The sequence below is a fragment of the Camelus bactrianus genome, chromosome 5, assembly GCF_048773025.1.
Source record: "Camelus bactrianus isolate YW-2024 breed Bactrian camel chromosome 5, ASM4877302v1, whole genome shotgun sequence".
NCBI classification, from domain to species: Eukaryota; Metazoa; Chordata; class Mammalia; order Artiodactyla; family Camelidae; genus Camelus; species Camelus bactrianus.
The window spans coordinates 77,591,204-77,614,570 of NC_133543.1; the positions used below are offsets into that span (position 1 = coordinate 77,591,204).

A 23,367-nucleotide genomic window follows, 5' to 3' on the forward strand; every position below is an offset into this window, starting at 1 on the left:
CAGAGCAAGAGCATGAAATAGTTAATGCCTGACACCTGCCGTGAGGAGATGCCCAGATTTGAACAGCAGATGTGCAGCGATGGGGGATGACAGACAAGCATGAGGAGCCCCAGCTTCCAGCTGCAGTGCAAATTCAGAGGCTAGACCAGGGAGGCAGGAGGGATTCTAGCCCATCTGATTCCAGCCAAAAAGACAGACTGGCTTTTGCATAGCCCTGATGAATTTTTTTTGTTTGTTTTTTGAGATCTCTTAGAGTCGCCTTGGGTAAGAATTATTCTCCTAGCTGTACTTGTCAATCAAATGAAAACTAGTTAAAATAATGCTGTTTTAAGGGCTGAAGAGAATGAGGATGACACACCAGAGCAAGGCAGTTAAGGGAGAGGTAGAGTAAAGAGTGGCTCCGAAACGGAAGGACAGTTTTAATGGGAAATTTGGTGTGTGTGTGAAAGGTCGAGAGAGAGAGAGAGAGAGAGGTATGAGATATCAAGGAAATAGAAATGGGGATGAAAAAGATCAGAGGGAATTGAATACATCTGAAAAAAATCTTGAGATCTATCTAACTACCCCCAACTCGTTTCCAAATACACGTATGTGTGTATATATGTGTGTGCGCATGTATGTGTGTACGTATTTATACTTCATTATTTCATTGCTGATAATACATATACTGGAGATACTGCCAAAAAAAAAATGTTTGGTTTACTGATTTGCTGAACTGTGGTGGGGCTTGGAAAAGCCTGCTGCCTGGTGCCTCCCCACCTCGGTGCGCATGCATACAGCCACATACACACACAGAGCTTAGGCTGAGCAGGGCAACTTGGGATTCTGAGAACCAACACTGGAGAGAGAAAAAAGCCATAATTAGTGTTAAGTGTTGACCCTACAGTTCAAGAATAGATGCTCTGGAGAATGGGAAATGAGAACAAACATTAATTATTGAGTAGGGACCTTGGAGACAGACACTCTGGATTAAAAGGAGAGAGATAAATTGCATAATGAATGTTAATTTTCCCTCAAAGAATTGAGTGGTCGGTGGTTGGAAGGGAAAAAGAGGCTAAAACAATCATGAAAGAGAAAGCTCAATGTGTGTCAGGGTGAGAAGGTACAGGAGGGTTATACAAACACTTTCCATCACTGCTGCCCGCCTCGCTGCTTCCTTACTCACAGCTCCCAAGAAATCTGCTATCACGGTTTTCCTTAGAATTCTTACTATTTAGCACAGTTGTCTGCTAGGAAGCTCAGTCACTTCCCCAGGAGCACATAAGCCTGAAAACAGCCACAGTGCATGACAAGCTCAGAGGCACACGACACTGAAGTTTATTTTTTATGTGTGTTGGTAGGAGTTTGACTTAAATCAAGGGAGGTACGGGAGCTGAGTGCCACGCAGGAGGGGGCTGCAGCCCTGTGTGTGCCACGGGGTAACTCTGGCCCTGAGGCCTTGATTGTTGTTTTATCTTAATTACAGTACATGACACATATGTGTACCTCCCCCACCCCCAGAGTAGTCCTCTTAACTGAGAGTGAAAACAGAGAAACAGTAATTTGAGTAGAATATTGGAAATGAGAATTGTAGCCAGATTTGTAAAGAGATTCTACAAACGGTCTTGTCACTGGCTGCTCAGATTCAGGGTGTCTGGTGGCATCCCCACATCCAGTCGGCTGCCCCGGGGATTGTCCCTTTGCTGTGTCTCCTGCGTCTGTCCACTGCCTCCCATCTAGGCCCTCATCAGCTGTTGTCTGGATGATTCTGCAGTAACCGGAGCACTTGGCCTTTTCTCTTGCCTGTTCCTTCACACTGGAACACATATTGGGTCACATAACATCCCTCCTCAAGCATCTGTGATTTCTTATTGCCTAAAAAGCAGCATTTCAGTTCTCCCTTGGCACACAAGGCCTCCCCTGGCCTGGCCCTGGCCTGACTTTCAGCCCCATCTTCCCGCATGAAGCCCCTCCACGGAGCATTCCTACAGGCTACTCATCATTTCCCGCGTGCACTCTGCTTTCCTCTCTCTTTGCCTTTGTTCATGCTGCTTCCTCGACTGGTCATGTCTTTCTCTCTTCTCTGTTTATTCGCTTCTACCAGTTTCTTTAAGGTCAATACAAATGGGGATTCCTCTGCAAAAATCCTTTCTCGTCCGCCAGGTTAGAATTAATCACTCCTTCCCTGCATCGTGGTGTTTAGGCCTCTGTTACAGCACTCACTTCATTCTGTTGTCAGGGAATGTCAGTTATTTGTGAATTTGTTCTCACGTGGGCTGTGAGGTCCTTGAGGGCTGCAGCCACAGGGCCTGGTGTTGAGCCCTGGCAAGTGGGATAAGAAGAACACAATCCCGTGATAGGTAGCCTGGGAATGAAGACGCTCAGCTGCTCAGCAGGCATAATCAATGTGCACAAGGGGGTTAACTCCTTGAGTTTCAGTTTGCTCACCTATGATGTGTGAATGAAAATACTCCCTTCGTAGGATTATTGGGATGGTGGAATGAGATGACAAGTACCTGAGCATGTTTGCTCTTGATTTTATTAACATCCTTCCTTGTCCCTTGGACATGATGGGCAGTCCATCTATTTGATCTAAGGAGTTGGACACAATATAATGGGTCTTCTCTCTTTTAGGTCCAATAATATTTTACACTGGAATTTAACTTATTACTTTACTAGATGTATTGCAAAAATGATCTGATTTGATGGTCAGAAAGCAAATGCAAACTAGCATGGCAGGTATTATTATAGTTGCATTATATTTGTTAAGGAACATGGTTAGCTGCTGTAACAAAGAGACTCTAAAAGGTAAACATTTATTTCTCTTTCGGGTAAGAGTCCAGAGGGAGGTGGGCAGATCAGGGTAACTCTGATCCATGAAGTTATTTGGGTACTGTGGTTCTTTATATCTTACGGCTTCATCATGCCCTGAACTATTACCCTCTTCCACATGGTTGAAGCTACTTCACCACTACAACCAAGTCCAAGGGGAAAGAGGAAGAGGAGGGCAAGTGATTTCCTTGCCAAGGAAATGACTTGGAAGTTGCACATGTTGCTTCTGTTCACATTTCATCAGCCACAACTCAGTCACATGACCATACCTGGCTGCAGGGGAGGCTGGGAAATGTAATTTCTAGCCGGGTAGCCATGTGTTCAGCTAAACCTCAGGGTAGGGGATTCTATTAATAAAAAATAATGGAAAATGGATATTGGAGAACAATTAAAGTCTTTGCTACTCACAGTTTTAATCAATATTTATGGGCAATGTTCTGGGAGCACCTATGGTGTTCTCTGGGATATTCAAAAGTAGAAGATCTATCCACAGGAATTTTAAATCTTGGAGGAGAATCAGAAAGAGTAAAAAAGATAAAGGAAGTGAAGGAGTGCCTAGTGAGAGACCCAGGTAGATAGTAGCCATCATTGTGGGCTGAGGTGGTTAGGTGAGGTGTTACAGTGAAGTCCCCCCTTAGACAAGAGGGACCAGAGGCAGTAAGATTTAATGAGAAGAGCTTTGGCTTAAGTAGGTGCAGGAAGATCTGGGTTTGAGCCTTAGATTTGCCACACAGAAGCTGTGTGACTGAGCAAATCACCATGCCTCTCTGGGCCTCAGCTTCCTTATTCATAACATGAGAATTTTCAAACTGTGGTCTCATAGTTCTAGTGGTTCTTCAGAGACCCCACTCCCAAGAACCATTTTGGGAGAGAAAGAATTAGCTGGGCTGTGAAGAAGTTGGGGGAGGACACAGTCAGACCATCCTCACTTCAACCAGGCAGCTCTGCTTTCATCCATTTTATCTGTAGGTGTCCTCAGAAAGTCATTTGATAAAATTCTTCACTGCCTAAACACTGTTGGAGGTGATGCCTACGTTCCCTCTTGACCCTAGGGTTCTCTGAAACAGAAAAAAATGCAAGGGAGGTAGAAGTCACAGCTTCACAGGCTCTGTAAGAAAAAAATACGAGTACATATGCAAAAAATGAAGAGGAATTATATATTCTTCAACACTTCATATCGACTTTTTCCTTAAAAAAAGAATTTCCAGCAGATTCAGAGAGAACTATTATTTTTGAAGTTTTTCTTCTTTGGAAGGCATGAAGTGGTGATAACATTACATTTTCAGCCAAATTTGAGGTAGGGGTGTCTTTGTACTTGGAGGAATCATGAGAGGTTTTTTGTCAAAGGAAAGGGGACTCCCCAGTGGCTTTGGTGGCTCTCTGTGGGTGGCCATCGGAACACTCCAGAGTGGGCTGCTGATGCTGTGCTGGTCTCCCTACTGTGAGGGGAAGGACCCTCTTCTCTCTGAAGTCCCGACAGGCACAGTTAGCACTGCCTTGGAGTCCTTGTGCCGGACCCAAATTAGCCCCATGCTGAGCCTCGTGGGAATCATCCCTAATTTCTGCAAGGAGAGGAGAGTATATGGGTCAGGAGAATAGAAACCTCCAGGTATTTTCGGAAGAGACGGAGCTACTGAAGAGAACTCAGCACTTACAAAGTTGCTGCAGCAACTGCCTCTTGACACGGTCTTCACGAGCTCGCCTGCCAGCAGTTAGCTGAAGCGCCTCACTTCTGCCCTTCAAATCTTGTGCAGGTGTATATACTTGGCACCACCTAATTTGCTTCCAGCCCCCGAACTGCAAAGGTTATCTGGGAAATGTGGTCTTTAGCCTCCCAGCCTCTGCAGTACAGGAAGGTCCCTGAAGGAAATGCTGGGTGCCAGGCGGCCATATCCAACTATGTTTTCCTTATTCCAACACTTGAGACCTGGTTCGTCCACCAACATGATTGCTTATGGATTATTAACAAACACTGATTGGGCAAAAGGGCCTTATTGCCACTCAGGCTTCCTCCTACTTTCCTCTACTTCTTTTTACTCCAAAATGGAGGGATTGTGGACTCAGTGATTCCGAACTGATGTTTGGAAAGTGAAAACAAGAACAGTCATGAATTACTGAATGGCTGAGATCCTGCTTCAGGATTTAGACAACAGAACTGCCCTATGGGGAGAGTCTCCTTGGGGAGAGTCTCCATGGGAAAGGGTTTTTTTGTTTGTTTGTTTGTTTGTTTGTTTTTAAGTAACATATAGCATTACAGCTGGAAGGAGCCTTAGAAATCATTAGTTTAGCATTTTCCAAAGTGTGTTCCAAAAACTATTTAGATGGACATGATGCTTTGTTAAAAACAAGGAAGGATTCAGGGGTCAAATAGGTTTGGGAAACATTGCATATGCTCATCTTGAGCCGTAATCCACGTCAGAATTGTAGAGCTCTGTGAAGTCCTGCAGTAAGGAATCTGCTTTGCTTTAGCCCACTAGTTTCCAAACTTATTTGGCCTCAGAAACTTTGTTTTTTTTTTTCTTTCTCCAAAATGCCTGGAGTTGGAATTCTATGGGACATACACCGGGAGGATTGGATCTAATCCCAATTCCTCTTTTTCCATATGGAGAACCTGAGTTCCAAAGCAGTGAAATCATTTGCCCATGATCACAGGAATCACAGGTGGTAGTGCTGAGAATAAAACCCAAGACTTCGGGCATTTAATGCAGAGTTCTTGCTTCTTCATCTGACAGATTTCTCTACTTGAAAATCTCCAGGCATTTTCACTAAGGCAACAGCTGCTAAGAGAAAGGCTACTCAAGGAAAATCATACTTTGTCAAATATCCACAACATGGGAGGATCCTTTTACCCATGGGTCCCCACAACCAATTATCACAAATGACAAATCAAGAGGACACAGGGAAAGTCAACCACTTAGCATATGTTTGCCCCCAAATAATCGGTGTTTTGAGACCAGCTAGGATATTCTTGGACGCTTCATCTTTCTGTTTACCAAATTACAGACCTTCAGGAAATGACACCAAGTATATTATCTATTATGAAAACAAATTACCCCCAAATCTGGTGACTTAAAGCAATAAACCTTTATTATATCTCTTTGGGAATTTCTTTGGGAATCTGTGAGTGGCTTAGCTCTGTGATTCTGCATTGAGACTGCAGTTACAATGCCAAGCAGAGATGCAGTCATCTGGAGGTTTCACTGGTACTGGACTGTCTCCTCTTAAGGTAGTCTCAGAAATCACACACTGTCACTTATGTCATATTCTTTCTTTATTATACGTGAGCCACTGTGTCTTGCCCATACTCAAGGGGAAGAGAATTGGGCTCCCCCTTTTGAAGGAATAAGTGTCAAAGAATTTGTAGACATATTTTAAAACCATCACACCAAGAAAGAGTTGTAAGAGAAAGGATGCTAATTAAATGGCCAAAAAACCAAGGCATATTTTGGGGCTAGAAATCCATTTAGGACAAGAACAAGTGTCAACTGGAAACTCTGAAAGAGATAAAGAATTTAAATTTGCATGGGACCTAGAATCCCAAACTGAAGCATTGGCACAGACATCCTTGAATGTCTTGCAATAAAAAACTTCTGAATAGAAAACCTCTGAAAGAAAACTTCTATTGCTGCCACCGTAACTAGGAGAATAGGTGAAGGATTTGAATCAAGGATAAGCAATTTGGAGAGCATAGCCAATGTTTTGACTTTTATCCTTCCAAGTTAATTTTTACTTTCTTAAGCCTTTGAATTTTCTAAGTGTTGCAATATCCCAACATGACCAAGAGGGTCAAATTCCAGCTCAAGTTTTCAAATCTTTTTTTTCCTTCTGAAGGTTTATATTCATTTCTCTATGCTATCTGAAAGCAAGATACCATGATCTAATTGCTTAAGAATTCATTTCCAAATAGATGTTGACAGAGTCTGAAAGTCTCAGAAAGATCAGACAGATCATATTCTCTCCTTTACCCAAGATTTTTTTAAATTAAAAAAACTAACAACTATGACCCCCCCCCCCAAACTTTCCTTTGTGGCACCTGGGGTATTCCATCAATCAACATGTGTTTCTTGGACATATGATAAAGATAAGAGGTTCTCTGGGACTCGTAATGTATTTGGGAGTTAAACAGAAAACAGATGCAGATAAATACAATAATCACAAACGTGGGATTGAGAGAGATGAATGGGCTGAGGCTACATTGGGGCAGTTCTGTGAGATAGGTGAACTTATTAAGGACAGTGTCCCATAAAAGATGTGCTTGACCCTGGAATTTAAAACTGTTCTAAATATTTGAGGGCAACATGGGCAAAGGCTGGGAGATAAGAGAAGGAAGATTGAATTTTTGGGCCATTAAACAGATGGTAAAAGGATGGGCTTGAATGTAGTGGGAGGTGAGACAGGAAGAGTAGGGTGGGGATGTTGAGCAAGATGAACAAACAGCTGCAAAGAATTTGGTGTGGTTGGAGCAAATCTTTTGCAGGAGTTGAAAATTTTTTTCAATATACTGCTTCTCAAACAAAACAAAATAAAACAAGCCTTTCAATTAATAGAGACTTTTAGAAAGCTGGACCTGTTGTGTAGGGAGATATGGGTTTAAGGTTCTGCCCTGCCTTCCAGGGCCCTATCCAGTCACCATCAGGACGGGAGGTACACCAGCTGTAGATGGAGGAAAGGCTAGAGAGAGGCCAGTGACCGACCGACTGACTGGCTGGCTGGCTGGCTGCTGGCTGTTTGATGATTCATTTATTCATTTATTCAACAAGCTCACAGTGAATGACTTTAGGTTTGAGAGGCAAGTAGGATTAAATACATTGTTCATGGGACTGGGACAAATGGCAGGCAAGTCTCAATTTATTCAGCCTGAGTTTCATTTCTCTCTCTCTTTCTTTTGTTTGTGTGGAAATTATTGGAAGATTTTGATGAACATTTATTGTGCTCCTGCTCTGTATGTGTCAGGGACTATGCTAAGTGCCAGGGATACCAAAATGACCTAAACATGATACTGGCGATGTGACGACAAACTGAAATATGTAAGCTAAATATTTCCTTTCCTGCTTCTGGCTTTTGCTTTGCCAAAAGGGGACTATTTCTCTTGGAAAAGAGTGGACAAATGTGCAGCAGGTGAACAGCATCATATTTGTGTTCCAGCTGTTGTACCAGCTGTGTCCCACTGACTGGCCTCCACCTGTCTCACTCCTGCTTCCGCCAATTCCAAGCTGAGTTATTTTTATATTCATATCATGAGATGGCCCAGCTGGTGATGGAAGTGCTGTCATGCTGAATTTGGAACCGAATGCATTCTAGTTTCTGGAAACACACGTAGTAGGTGGCTACTTCCACAGCAACAGATACAACATGTAAAGTGCTGCAGTAGTCAGGGAACTTCTCAGTTGCTGATGGAGGAGTGGGATCCTCTGATTTCAGATGCATGAGGAATCTTGGACACAGGAAAAGACTGACCCAAAGTCATCTGACAACACAGAGGACAAGCCAGGGCTGCTCAAATCTCTTGACTCCAAATCCATGCTCTTTTTATTAAGGCAGTCATGACATAACCCACCAAATGAGTGCAGATTTCAATCTCCCCAGTCAGGAGGCCTGCTGGCTGGACAACTCATGCATACACATGATGGTTCCTGGGTGGTTGACACTCATCACCCTCTGACTTCATTTTTTTTCCCCCTTTGCAAGATGGTTATTGCTCAGAGCCAGCATCTCTTTTCCAAAAAGTGAACATGCCAGAAGGGTTTTTGGAAACTGCCTTGATATCTGTCAGGAGCCAGATGATTCGCAGCAATGAACCAATGCACATAACAAGGGTACCTGATTGGATTACCAATTAGCCACCTCCACCTCTGGAGGGCGGTTGGGAAGAAGAGAAAAGGCAATGTTTAGTTTGGGCAAATACCAAAAGGGTTTTATCATCCTCATCAAGGCATCAGCACGGCACATTAGGCCTACTCCAAAGCTATTCCACGGGAACGTCTCTCTCCAGATGCTCCAGCAAGAGCAAACTTGTTATGCAAACATTGGGTTATTGTGTCTGAGCTGCAGAAGCACCTCTGTCTGTGTCAGCGAGAGGGGAGAAACTGGCTGACTTGTGTCTGTTTTTAATGATGTCTCTGCTGCTGGGAAGTTTGGAAGCTGCAGGTAAAAATCTCCCCCCTGTGAAAATGAGGCTGACCTGGGATGTATCATCTTACCTTCAGCCGGCAGAAGCTCCTCGGTTTGGGTCAGCCCTGGGAGGGACAGGCAGATGTTTTCCCCATCTGGACCCAGCAAGAAGTGTCCCAGCGTGGGGTCTCTGGAATTTTCTTGAAAAGAAGCACAAGCATGGGCAGTGTTAGCACCAGTGAAGGGGAGGGAGGCTGAACCTGGACTGCGCTCCCCGAATCCCCCTCGGGCAGGTGCATGTGCTTATGTGCTTGCCTGGGTGCAAGGTCAGCCCCATTCCTGGGATTCAGCAGAGCAGGGCCATTGTTTAGGCCCCTCACCTGGAATCCATGTGGGATGAACCGGATGGGGCTGCCACTAGCCTATGTCATGCCTTTTGTGAGGGTCTGGAAAAGGGGGATCCTCTGGTCTCAGGCAGCCCTACAGGGCCGAGGTGAGGCAGGTGAGGGGCACCTTGTGCGGAGGAAAGGGAGTCCAGTCCTCCAGGTGTGTGCAGCTCAGCCCCTGTGTGCAGGGCTCAGTGATTCTAGCCTCTGCTTCCTGCTCTGTCACATGCTGCTGTGCGGTACCCTGCAGCACAGCCGTGCCCTATGCAGATGCTGGGACTGCTTAGTGATTCTAGGGCGCTCAGGCCAAGGAGGAGAAGGAAGCAGTATTTCCCTGAGTTACTTAGAAAGATTGAAAGTGTTTCTGTAACTTTATCTTCCCTATTTCCAAGGCAAAATGTCAGGAGTAGAGTTGGCCATCAGCGATAGTGGACACTTACAAGTACGTAAACACATACACAGAGGCACGGCACACACACAGAAACACAGACTTACACATGTTTACACTGAGGCATGCACACATATGCATATACGCACTCATGAGGCATGCACACACATGCACTCATAGGCATACAAACACATACGTACCCTCAGACACACATATGCCTTCATACACACACTGATTTACATACACTCAGCCTGCACACTTGAGGCTTCGGGCTGCATTCTTGTCATAGTTATGGCCCTGGCATTCATTCTAATCAGATTCTTTTTATAAAGATGTCCAAAGTAGGGTGTGTGTGTCTGCGTGTCTGTGCATCTAGTGTCATTTGTCCTGGGCTTTGCAACCTCCTAGGAATACCCTTGGCGCTAATATGACTGTACCTAAAGTTTGATTCATTTGCTCAAAGTTAAGAGGGCATCATTCTCACAAAAGTATAACAGGGAGGGGAAGCGGGGGGATTGTAAAAGGAAGATTCCATCTTGAAATAGTCGGTAAGTTTCTTTGGAGGGAGGGAGGGAGAGAGAGATAGAGAATTTGATTTTGACCATTTCAGCCTTAAACAGAGACGCTACAAACACATAATGTAGTTACTGATCCAGGTATTGAATTGACACTTACAAGGCTTCAAATATACATGCTCGGGTTGAGGCAGGGGGAGAGGGAGGCATCTGTCTCTGAGCAAGCATGAGATGAAATGAAAGATGTGGTATCTGTTGTCTTCCTGGTGGCCCTCAGTTGCCACATTCCTCTCAGAGTGTGAGTTTCTCATGGCCCTGAGTGTGATTCTGCTGTTATCAGAGATACTTTCCGTACACTGTCTGGTACCCAAGCACACACCATCTCCTTCATCTGGAGAAAGCCGCCCACCCTCTGATGAGGGAGAAGCAGCCATTGGGCTGTGCTTTCTAGAAAATGGTTTGTTGGTCTCCAGCATGGCACCTCCCTAAGGGATTTTCAGGGGTAATTTGGACTCTAAGCAATTTTTGCTTTATGTGCTGCCTTTAAATCAAAGCCTCCATGGAAACTGTTACCGCACTGTCTTGGTTTCCTCCTGGACTGTTGGCTCTTAGGGAGAAGAACTCCGAGTGGGGCTAAGTCATGGAGGGTGTGGCCCTGCCTCCTTCACCTTTCAGAAATTCAGAGTCCTTCTCCCTCTGTGAACATGCCTCAGACTCTGCCCTGGACCGGAGGGTGACACCTCCCCAGGGACTCTTCCTGTTGGCAGGGTCCCCAGGCTCCCTTGCCCCGGGGGAGGGTCACGGCTTAGTTTTGAGAATGCCGGCTAAACCGAGTAGCGAGTCTCCCTGGTGAGTGCAGGGAGCTGTGTCATCTCATACTGCTGCCAGGAGTGAGGAAAGCACAGAACAGCTTGGCAGTGCGTGTTGGTGCAGAAAACCCTGAACACATGTACTGACTCTTGAGGAATATGCGTGGCTAACACTAATCCCACTGACATCGTTGGAAACATTGCCGATTTCCCCTTTTCAGTGGGTGGCTTTCAGACAGCTTACGTGTGGCCCTGGAAGATGAATAAATTGAGCCCAGAGCCACAGACAAGCCAAAGGTGTGCATCCACGCACCCCAGGAATGATTACCTTGTCCTTCTGCTGAGAATGTCCCCCCAGCCCTTCTCACATTGGAGGGGCCCGTGGGGCTGCTGCGGCCTGATGTCCTGGGGCTGTCCAGACCCCTGTGGCTCTCTGGACTTTTTCTTCCTTTAAGCAGGGACAGTGGTGGGGTCCCATTCTGGCCTGAGGCATTATTCTCTTCAAAAGCAAAAGGAGACAAAGCATGAGTGAGAATCTGGATCAGTAAGGAAGAGAAGGAACATCTTTTCTAACTTTGTTGTTGGCTCCTGGTGTTTAGGATAGTTTATGCCCCTCATTCTCAAGTCTGTCTCTCTTTTTCACCACTTCTAAGGGGCAAGTATCTGCCACAGCCAAGGTAGGATTACTCTTGACTAGAGTAGTGGCTGTTGGTTGGGGAACCTCCAAGAACTGGGAGGAACTGAACAGTGGTTGTTGTTATTCTCATCTTATTGATGGGCTCCTGAGATAGAAGAAAGACTAAGGCTGCAAGGTCCTTCCAGCTCTCAGTCCCAAGGCTCTCACTAGGGAGACCCCAGCTTTAGAGCTCATTGGACTATTGGGTACAGATTCCAACCACAAAGCAATTTTTCTAAGCAGAAATAACAATCACATGGCTCCTCAGGGTGGTAAAGTACAAAGCAGCCCCCTCCAGATGGTAGTTAGAGGGTAATGGGGGGGGGGGATGATAATGCCCCAGAAAGCACATCCTGCCCTCCACCTCTGTTCTTTCTCTCACTCTTTCTCCAAATCAGCAGGGACTGCTCTAGTGAGGGCGAAACCCAGTAATCTGTGATTGAGACCTTGTCTTAATCTCAGAGAACGTGATCTTTATTTCATGTTCAACACATTCTTGCTGTTTGTTTAAAAGCTGCCTTCACACACAGTCTCAAAGTATCACAAGCTACTTCTTTACAAAGGGAAAAGGTGTCTTTACAATGGGGAAATCTAGCAGACACCTCTTTAACCAAATAATGAAATTTAACATCACTTATAAAGCAAATAATAACACATAGAATAAATCTAAAGAGATGTTTTGTGTCCCTTAATGTAACAGCGAGAAGGATACAACATCACCTACATTCTAGTTTTGCCAGAAATGTTGGATCTGAATCTAATCACGAGGAAACAGACAAATCTAAATTGAAGATAATTCTGTAAAGCAACTAGCCCATCCTCTTTACAAATGTCAATGTCATGAAAAGTGAGACTGGGGAAGTGTCCTAGATGAAAAGATTCTAAAGAGATGTGACAACTAAATACAATGTATGATTCTGAATCGAATCTTGGATTGATTGGGAAAAAAACAGCTATGAGGAACATTATTGGTATAATTAGAGACATTTGAATATGGGTTATATATGAGGAAATAGTGTTACATCCAAGTTAATTTTCTTGAGTGTGATCGTTGTACTGTGGTTATGAGGGAGAAGAGCCTTGCTTTTGGGAGATCTGTGCTGATCAGGGATGAAATGTACAAAGTCTGCAGTTTAGTCTCAGATGGTTCAGCAATGAAATAAAATATGTATGTGTGTATGTGCATATGTAAAATCTGGCTTCACTTTTATGATATTAGAAGTGAAACAATCCAGGGCTAAGCAAGTAAATGGGTCTGGGCAACTTCTGGGGCAATGGGACAGTCCCACTTACTAGCTTTAAACGCCCTTGCCCCAGGGACCCCTGTGTGAGAAAGACTGGCATGCAAATCTTACCTCTTTGGACTTTTTTTTTTTAAATGCGTCTATTACCAGGCTGAGTCACATACTGGACTAACTAACATACTGAACTAACCAAAATATCAGGGACTTCTTAGACCAGCTTTTCCCTGGAGGAACACCTCGGGGACACAGCAGCTCAAAACGAGTGGAGGGCAGTGTGAGGTGATCAGCACCAAAAATGACACTCACTGGGGTTGTCATCCCTTCCAGTGGCTCAGGCTGTGCCCTCAACACTGTGGTGCACAGACGGAAAGCTGCTTTCTTACCTGTCTGCACACAGAGTGGCCCTTGTGCATACTTGGATTTTTTTTAAAAAGGAAACTTCAAAGTCTTTAGGAACATTAACTGTCACTTAAGGGATAGAGTAAACAAGCCCTGCTTCACTAATCAAAGGACGTTCTCAAAACTGAAATGTCTCAAGAATGCCCTGATCTGGGTTCATTGTTTTGTTCATTTATTCCAAGAGGCAGTGTAGTATAATGGGGATGACACACAGGTTCCGGCACCAGAAGTCCTCAGCTCCAATCCCAGAGAGGCCACTTGTTGTCGTGTGACCTCAGATAAGTTACTCTTCTCCCAGGGTCTCAGATTTCTGATCTACGAAATGAGGGTAAGACTGTCGTGAGGTCTAAATGAGACACGATGTGTTAAAAACCGAGGACAGTGCCTGGCACAGGGGAAGAACTCCTTAAATATTAATGGCCATCCTTCTATTTCTGACTACCACTAGTCAGAGATCACCTAACATTTGTGATACTGTCATCTTGCCTTTGGGGAAGGAGGTTCAATTTTCTGAAAATGAAGGGCTTTCTAAATATGGACCATTATTTCCAACCTATCAACACATAAAGATAAATACACTTTGATGCACTCACGTGTATAATTTTTAATGTCCATATGATGTTTTGAAAATATGGAGTAAGCACTTTTATTGATAGCATAAACTTTTAATGAATAAATGTATATTCCCAAGTAAATTAGAAATGAAATTACATTGGTTAAAAACATTAAATAAACTATAAAGCATGCAGCAAATATTTAGCAAGTTTGGTGCTGTTTTATATTTGCAACCTGAAAACATTAGTAGGGGGATGATTCAGTGAGTAAGTGATTTGTGAGCTAAGACACCAAGTTGGTTTTACTGCAGCACTTTGGGTAAGGCAGCTGCTGCCTGAACAGAAGCCATCTTCATGTGACTGGGGAGGAGCTACCTCCCTTATAGCTTCCTTTTTTGTGGCTGAGGATCCTCATGTGTCTTGCCTTGTTCCCCTTTGGAGTGAGAGTCCTGTGGGATGCCAGAGGGAAAGAATAGCTACCTTGAGGCGAGAGTGTGTCCCTGCCTGTGTCCACTGGGAGATGCACTGTTAATTGCCTTGGCCATTTTAGGGACGCATGCTTCAGGGGAGGCCTCCGTAATAAAGGCCTGGACTCTTCATCTGTTTCAGGTGCTGACTCAGGGTGTGGAGCACCTAGGAGACAAAGAGAAAGCCAAGTTATAGTAGACATACTTGCCAGCTGTCTCTTCTTTTCGGGGACCCATCTCTCTCTCGCTCATACCATGTGGTTTGGGTGGTTCATTCCCTGGCTCCCAGGGATGGGCGTGTGACTGAAGCCTGGCCAATGAGAGCACCTCATTGCCTTAGCCATGGTGATTGGGTCTAGGGTGGCCACAATGCCCAAGCCTGGCCAGTCAAAGGTAATTCTGGTACTTTATGCAAGAGCTTTTAAGAGGCATATCCTTTCTACTGGGATTAACAGGTAGGAGATTATCACAGGATTGCAGGAGGCCATCTTTACCACCACATGAGGACAACCTGCTTTGAGATGAAAGGCTAACAGAGCTGAGAGACTTAGACAAATAGTGTCCAGACGTTTTCTGAGGCAAGGATCCAGACGAACCTGGAACTGGCTGATCCTTGCCCTACCCAATTCCATGAGCTAATACTTTTTTTTTTTTTTTTTTGCTTTAGAGAACTTGAGTTAGGCTTCAAACTCTTGTTACTGAACGAGCCCTCACTGATACACAAAGGAAGGAAGAAATCAATGGATTCACTTTTTCTAAACTTTATTCCTAATTTTCATTTAGCAGTGTGTTGGCAAGCTCAGTGGATCTAATAGTTTTAAGAATCTGGTTCATGATGGCCTGGTGACATTCCTTAACAGGGTCATCAAGGAAGATAATCAGGATTTAAATGAATCCTGCTAACAGTCCTATCTTTGTATGCATTAAACATGTCTTTTTATTCTACTGTTTTGACATCTGGGACTTTACTGACCCTGGGGAGACTGTTCCTCCCAGGGTCAGCCAATTCTTAGAGACAGTAAAGGACCACCTGGGAAAGGGCTATTTCATATAGAAACCGACCAATCTAGAACCCCCATCTCCCCGCAGCCCTCACCATGACTTCCTTTATCCAGCTCCTAACACTCCCAGGCCACTATCCCCAGGGTCAGTATCAGAAATTAATTACCTTAGTGCTAGGTACCAGAAAACCAGGGACAGCCTGGATGCACAGAGCCTGCCTGAACTGTTCAAACTAGCCAATCCCAAATCTGCTTAGCTTGCTTACTCTGTCTTGCCCATTCCTTCCCGCAAAAAATGCAATAAAGACTCTTGCCCGTTCCCCACCCCTCAGCCCTTCTGCCTCCTAACTGACCCTGGTTCTTCTCCATGTGGTCCTGTGGGGCATGGCATGTCCCCTCCTCTTGGGAACTGTGAGTAACAGGCTATCTTTTCAATGGCTATCTTTTCCTGATCTGTTGGCCTCATCATACCTGAATAATTTTTAAAAAAGCCCTATGTTTAAAAATACTGTGTGTTTTTTAAAGGAGCTAAGTAATTTTTTTTGAAAGGTAAAATCTATGTACAGTGAAATGTGTAAATCTTAAGTGTACCATTCAATGAGTTCTGACAAATTGTATATATCTATGCAGCTAACCAAGACTCAGAACACTTACATCACCACAGAAAGTTCCCTTATGCCCCCATCCATTGACTGGTCTTTTAAGCACAACAGTTAGATATTCTTCTTCACAGTGAGAATTCCAAAGAGCCGTAGAATAAAAATTGAGAAATGAGTGGCAGTTTCTGCTGAAGTTTCTGGAAAGCTCAGAACTAGGACTCTTTAAAAATTAGAGTCAGCTTTTTAGACAGTTGCCTTTTGCCTCAGGCTGCCCAGAGAAGTCCCAGGGACAAGAATGTGTCTTAGACTAGGGTGTTGTGGAATGACTTGGGAAAGTCAGAAAGAATTTCTCCTTGTGGTACGGGGTGAGTCGAGCAGTCACTCAGAAAGCCTCTTTCAAAAAGCCTTTCTAAGTAGATCCCAGCTGGAACTGAGCTCTCCTTTACCCACACTCTCTTAGCACTTTGAGTAGAAGCACAGAATCTCTGGCCTGACAGAAATTGTAGAAATCACCTGATGGTAATAATAATGCTGCCTAATTCAAAATCAGGAAAATGGCTCTTCAGACAAACTTTTATCTTTCTTTTCTAAAACGAAGATCCAAAGATCAAAATATCCTTTTTTATCTTGGCTACCAGGTAACTCATCCAAATCCAGTGCTTACCTAAAGCAATGAATTCATCCCAGATGTCTGATAACATCTGTTTCTCTATTCTATTTAACCGGCTTTTTAACTTTTTCAATTTCAACTTTAGTTGTCCTGTTTGTATATTGTATTTTTATTTGTTGTAAGCTGCCTGAAAGTTCTGCACCTTTATAACATCTGCAGTGCATTGGACTTATTTATGGGTATAATAAGTCCATTTCCTTTAACAGTTTAGCAAAATGCTCTGCTTGATGAAGGGCTCAATAAGTATTTAAAAAAACTGAGTTGAATGTGACCAGAAGAGACCTACTTCTAGATTTATCCTTTTTCTTTCTTTGAAAAAAATTCTCTCAAGGTGGTGACCCTGGAGAGGATCAGCCGTGATTTAGGAGAGGGTTGCATTAGCGGGACCCACACCCGAGTCCTTCCTGGCCTGCCTGGATTCTGTCAGGAGACCCATTCACAGGGACCTACCTCTTCTTCGTGCTTTTCCTTTTGAGGGGTGTTGGGTGTGGAAATGAATCTCCACAGGGAAGATGAAGAGCTCTTCTGGGGGCTCCTTGGCTTTAAGGTGACTCCTCGGGGGGTCCAGGGCGCTGGGTGGTTCTTCTGAGATAGGAGGTAATTGCACAGCTTTTGGTGCCTGGAGAAAATTTAAAAACAAACAACCCCCAATATGGCAGGTATCTAAATCCTTCTGCCTGCAGGGGACAAATGACATTGTATCTTATCAGGTGTGATTTCACTACTTCTGTACCCAAGGTTGAGAAATAAAGCTGACCAACCTGGGAGCTGGTTAACTCACTGGAGTGGGGGGAACTTGGTTATTTCCCCATTAACCAGCCTCTGATTCCTCTGAGAAGTACAAGTGTGATAAATGCAAGAGCCTTTGTGAGGAAATACAGTCTTTCTTTCTCTTGCAGTTGGGAAAACTGAGCTGGACTGAAACAACAGAGCTGAGATTTCCATGTCTGGAGAGGGAAAAATCTTGGCTTGTGTCTTTATGGGAAAAAAGGAAGGCTCAGACTATGGCCTGTGGTAACCTTTTAGGTAAGAAAGGGTGGAAAACAGGAGTACACGTTTGTATTTGCTTACCTCATGTGGTCTCTCTAAGCCTCGATTTCTCCCTCTATAAAGTGGAGGGAATCATGCTACCCACCTCATAAGGCTGCCGTGAGGATTGGATGAGCAAATTATATATGGTAACAATAGTGTTTGGAACTAGGCTTATTTATATGATATTTCTTTGAGAGAGGAGTCTTCTCTTACTAGGGTTTAATATCTAATCTTACCACTAGCAGAATACCTAGGTGTCTCCACACATCTGCATTATGAACAGAGCTAAAAAAGAATCACTGTGTGTCAGAATCAGCCACAATTTTAGCCCAGTTTTTTAATATCCCCAACCCCCCAAAACGTGTGTGTGTGTGTGTGTGTGTGTGTATACACACAGAGAGAGAGAGAGATGCTAGGAGCAGTACTTAGAGCCTCCTGTTTCCAATTATTCAGAAGTTGCTGAAAATTTCTTCTTTTAGTTTGCAGCTTTTAACATATGAACTTGGCTCTATGAAATGTATATGTGTGCTGGGTTTCAGGGAGTTCAATTTCACAGGCAGAAAAATAAAAACGTTTCTCACTTTTTCGTGTTCAAAAAGAAAAAGATCAGAAACACACACAAGCATCTTACGTGTTTAGAGTTGAATGAGGAAGGAAATTCAACCAAATAAATTCAGGGTAATATGTATAATTTCGAGACATTAAGAAAATGATTAACCCAACACATGCACATAGGATCTTTATGTTCCTGGAGACCTTCACTGTCCAGGTGCCAGCTGCCCACCAACTGCCCTTTTCTGAATACTGACCTTGTGTATTTTGTTTGACAAGGTTTGCATTGGGAAATCTATGTGGAAACTCAAATGGTTTATGTGACATTTTGCTGACAAGCTAAGCCTTAATTTCGCTATTGTAATTAAAATTTTACAGAGTTTTAGCATAGTGGAAATATTGCTTTTCTCTGCTAAGTCATATGCATGGGTTGAGGAAAGGGATTCCTGTCCTCTGAGCCTGGCTTGATTCCAGGCTGACCTGGGTGTGAGACTGAGGGCTTTTCTTAGGCCTGAGTGACCCTGCCAGGTCAGGCCTGCTGTTTAATCTGGGTCCAAAGGAACCTGGGAAAACTGAGGCCCTTCTGGTGTAGATGGAAAGGTTTATTTAGATCAGCTTAGATACAGGAAATCAGAGAAAATCCTGAACAGATAGAAAATGACCTCCCTCCTTGTTACTGGGACCGCCTGGTATGCCCCTGGTTCCTCAGGGCCACTTCAGGTGGCAGAATCCCCACCATGAACTAACATTGCTGTAGTTCCCAATCGGATACATGCTATTGTCACAGAAATGCATTATCTCCTTTAATCCTTCCCTCAGCCCTGTGAGGTTGGCATTAATATCCGTGCATACAGAGGAGCTCACTGCAGCTCAGAGTGGTGAGCCAACTGCTCAAGTCACACAGCTCCATGGGGCAGAGGCAGAACCAGGCCAGGGACAGCTAAGGATCTCTCTAAGGAAGGTGTACCTGACTTCTGAAGGGACTGATAAACCTGCAAAATTTATCCTACATTTTCAGAGATGACAGACCCTCAATTAAGCAAAACCATTGCTGGGTCCCAGCATTTTGAGTTTGAAGTGGGTCAATTGCTTACAAACTCAAATTCTGTCCTTACACGTTTACAGAGAACCCTCACCTCTTAACAGAACAAAAGATTCTGTTACCACCAGGGAGTGTGGTAACAACATCACATGCTTTAAGGTAGAATCTGGGGCAGCACAAATTCCTTGTAAATTTAGTGTATTTAGTAAGTTACTAAATTTTCACCATTTAGTAAATTACAATAGCTTTAGTCCAGCTCCACATGGTGAGCTCAGAAGCAAGTAAGGCCAGTTCTCTGAGACATCCCTTTGAGTCATCTTATTCCTAGATTGAGATTAGTTGTTTAAGTGCAAGTGCACACACACACACAACCTTTTTCTTCTTCACTTCCCCAGGTGTGTTTTTTTCTGAATTAGTAGCAGATGCTACAGGAGGGAAGAGACATCTTTCAGCAGGAGGCTCCTGGGACAAATGGCTGCTTCTGCCCTGGTGGAGTTTCATATTCTCTTGTTTGTCTATAGAAACAGGATGGAAATGAGAACTTATTAGTTGCAGGTGTGGGGATGGACAGTTGACTTTCTATTTTTATCACTTTTGGGTTGATGGGAAGAGAGGCAAGGAGAGTGCTGGGGCACCCAGACAGCCATGGCTTTGACTGAGGCAGCTTCAGGGAACCCTGATCTCATTATCTGGGTTGGGTTCTCGCTAGGTGAGTCAGGTGATGGAGAGAATGATAACAATCATAATAACTATTCTGATGTATTAAGTGCTAAGGAACAAAAATTGTGCAAAGTATTTTCTATGCATTCACTCAATCCCCATAATAGCCCTATGGAGGTATTATTATTATTATTCCCATTCTACAGATGAGGAAACAGAGCCTCAGTAAGACTGAGTAACTTGCCCAGGATCACAGTTAGTAAGTAGGGGTAATTTGACCGTGGGCAATCTGATTGCAGAATGTGTGCAGTTGAGGACCATTCTCATTCCCACCTCCAGCTGGACTTCGGTGCTTATTTTCTAAGGTGACTGGCACAAGGAAGTGACACTTGGTGTGCCTCCATGTTCTCTGCAGGATCAGGTTTACCCAGATTAACAAGCAAGACAATCGACTTCTTACCGCTGAGACCTGCCTTCTTACTGAGGAAGGTGCCTCCATAGAATGTAATGTGGGATTTGTCACTCAGGAGCCAAGAAGGATGGATGTGGGCATGCCCAAGGTCCCTCCTGGGGGGTTGCTGGGTTTTTTCATTGTGGCTTGCCTTTGAAGTGTCTATATGGCGGTGATTCTCTGTTGACGTGGCCTAGGGAACAACAGATACACAGTCCTATAAACAGGCTTTATAAAGGAACAGAGCAGGTTTCTTTAACAGTCAGACCTGGTGGCTAGACTTGTGGTTCCAAGGATGAAATCTCCTTTACAGCCTTGGAAGAAAAACATGGTTATAATGGCAAGATCTCTAGTGCTAAAACGTTTTATTATTGGTGATAGAAAGAATGGCATTTAAGCATGCCTTATATATAGTGCTTTCTTGCAAAAAAAATTAAAAATCAAAATGAAGCTCTAGTATTATTGTCTTTATATCCATCATAAAATGTCTCTCCCCTTCTACTGTGTGGCATTTATCTTCTCCCCCTTTCCTGTCTCATTGGCATATGACCTTCTTGTAAGTCATACATGTTTATTCAAGATAGGAGCATGTGCTATCTGTGCTTCTCTGCACCACTGTCATTTTGTGCATACACACACACACACACACACACACACACACACACACACACACACACGCCTTAGAGTTTAGAAAGCATTTTTACATTTTAACTCCTTCAGTCCTTGTGAGGTATGTATGGTAACAGCTCCGTTTTACAGAAAAGGTGATTCAGGCTCAAAGTTAGTTAAGTTTCTTGGACAGGCTCACTATAGCTAACAAGATGCAGGAGTCAAACCAAGGCTTTTTCAACTCTAAGGCCATAAGTTCTTTTTCGTAAAGAAGATTAGAGCTGGCTAGATGGTATGTAGGGAGGATCTGTGGTTGAGTAAGTTTGGAAAACCATGAGTTAATTAAACCAGCAACTTAACCTATAGACCTTCTCAAAATGGTCCTCGTTCAAATGTGCACTGTGATTCTCTGGGATGAGAACGTGGTGTGCAGCATTTTCCAAATGTATTTGGCCATGAAACCCTTTTTTCCTTCATAGAGCATCTAGCACTGCTAGGATTCTGCAGGTGACACTTTGGGAAACAGTGGTCAACAGGCTCAAAGTACTCTTCTCTGGAGGACCCCAAGAAATGGTGACAGGAGGGAGCATCACCTCTGAAGTCCAGAAGAACAATAACAGAAGGGACCCCATTAGAAATGGTACCTCTGCCTGGATTTCATCTTCCTGCCAAGGCTGCTTCCTGAGTGGCTGCAAGCGAGTCCCCTGATTGCCATGATCCTTGGCTATAGAGCCCTGGTCCACATGTCCAGCAGCCCCAGCTTCCCCTTCATCCAGGCCCTGCTGACCTGCAAAAGTGAACAGTGGGTCAGCTTCGTAAGCTCAGAGATAGGCATAGTGCTATTAGCTGCTTCCAAACTGCCTCCCTTCTTGCTTTTCTGAGTCTTGATCAAGGCCCTTGTTCCTCCACACTCCTTAATTCTGTATTTCTGCTAGTGCCTCCACAGAAGTGGCAGCCAGGTCAGTGGAACAGAACTGCCCTGGGAATTGAGAGGCTCAAGGTTGAGTCTTCATTTCTTGGACTCAGATTCCTTGTCTGTAAAATTGCCCTTACTTCCTTGCAGAGTTATCTGGAGCTCAAATAAGATCATGAATGTGACAGTCCTCTGTGAACTGTGTGGGGCTGAGAAATAACAGAGGTGTGATGATGGTGGGGTGAACTGCAGTTGTCACTGAGATGCTCAGTCTGAAGAACTGGATTTTCTGGGCTGTCTGCTGTGCTGGTTGTTTACTTGTGGAAAAACTCAGCTGAATGCACTGCGGTGGACGGCTGCTTAGCAGTCTGCACTTACCCTGTCTGTGCAACCCTCAGGAAGGATCTGAGTCAACAGATGACTCCAGCATAGTTAACAAATCTTTCGTCAATGGTTTAAAGGGTCCTGCAGCTATTTTCATCACTTACTCAAGGTAGATTTATTGCTGAAACAGTCTGGCAAACCTTCCTTGTTTGGAGCTGCTTTAGCAACACCTCCACTCTCTGCTTGCAGCTCCGTGGAACAATGTGGGGTTGTCTTTCAACCGGGGCTCTGGAAGCCTTCGGGGGCTCTGTGTATGCTGGAGCACTGGACTTCTGGAGGCTCCCAGGAAGCCTCGTCTTCCCCTCTCTGTTCCCTTACTCTCATCATTCCCTGCTTCATTCTTATCCTTGGTGTCACTGGATCAAGAGCCAAGTGCCCACTTGCAGGGCTACTCCCTTCCTCCAGTTCCCCTTCCTCTGCTCAATGGCTCCTTAAGGCTACTTTGGGTCTGAGCTGATGCTGACAGTGTTGGTGAAGCAGATGTAGATTCAGGCTTAGGTTCAGGGGGTCTGCTCAGATTTTGGTGGCCCAGAGGACCCCTCGGCCCAGGGCCACATTAGTCCTGCCCCGAAGAAGACCTCAACTATATGATGTGGCACTAAAGACCTTTTTGTGTATTCTAGAATGATCCTTTGGGGTCAGACCAAAGGAGACATCCTTCCCGGTCAGATTCACCTGGGAGCTGAATGCATTTCTGAGGGTAGAGGAAGTGAAACTCTGGCCAAATGGCTATTCATCTGCTGAGTGATCTTATATGGAAGACTGTCTAAGTTGGGTCAGGGATGCTGTGGGTGGGGGGTATAGAGAAGTATTCTTCCCTTTGGCAGTATCATAGTGATACTGAGTATATGCCTCAATCTATGAGAGGGAAACCGAGATTTTTCTTAGTAAACATCATCTCTGGCTCATCTGTTTATGCTTAATAGAAACAGGTCTACCAGCAAGGTATTGCAAGTTTCACTTGTTGAGAGGAGACCACAAAACTTTGTCTCTCTATATTTCAAATATGGATTCAGATTATACAAATAATGTGAATTGGGATAGTAATTTAGAGCTCTCAGCGAGCTTTTTTACCTCTGGTCTCTCCTGTGATT

The 23,367-nt window shown here is 44.2% G+C and overlaps 1 protein-coding gene and 1 long non-coding RNA gene across 4 annotated transcripts in view; one reads left to right on the top strand and one right to left on the bottom strand.

Moving 5' to 3' along the window:
• Positions 1-23,367, bottom strand: part of KIAA2012 (KIAA2012 ortholog) — a 109,648-nt gene that overhangs the window by 66,159 nt on the left and 20,122 nt on the right. For all 3 annotated transcript variants that reach the window (XM_074364163.1, XM_074364164.1, XM_045507969.2), the window contains 7 exons: positions 21,621-21,763; positions 20,377-20,560; positions 19,629-19,771; positions 17,081-17,249; positions 14,374-14,526; positions 11,349-11,519; positions 9,012-9,122 (listed from right to left, as the gene is read on the bottom strand). In XM_074364163.1, coding sequence (XP_074220264.1) covers positions 9,012-9,122; positions 11,349-11,519; positions 14,374-14,526; positions 17,081-17,249; positions 19,629-19,771; positions 20,377-20,560; positions 21,621-21,763 — 1,074 coding nt within the window. The remainder of the gene's footprint in view (positions 1-9,011; positions 9,123-11,348; positions 11,520-14,373; positions 14,527-17,080; positions 17,250-19,628; positions 19,772-20,376; positions 20,561-21,620; positions 21,764-23,367) is intronic.
• Positions 1-23,367, top strand: part of LOC141577739 (uncharacterized) — a 133,361-nt gene that overhangs the window by 10,056 nt on the left and 99,938 nt on the right. The gene's annotated exons all lie outside the window — the stretch shown is intronic.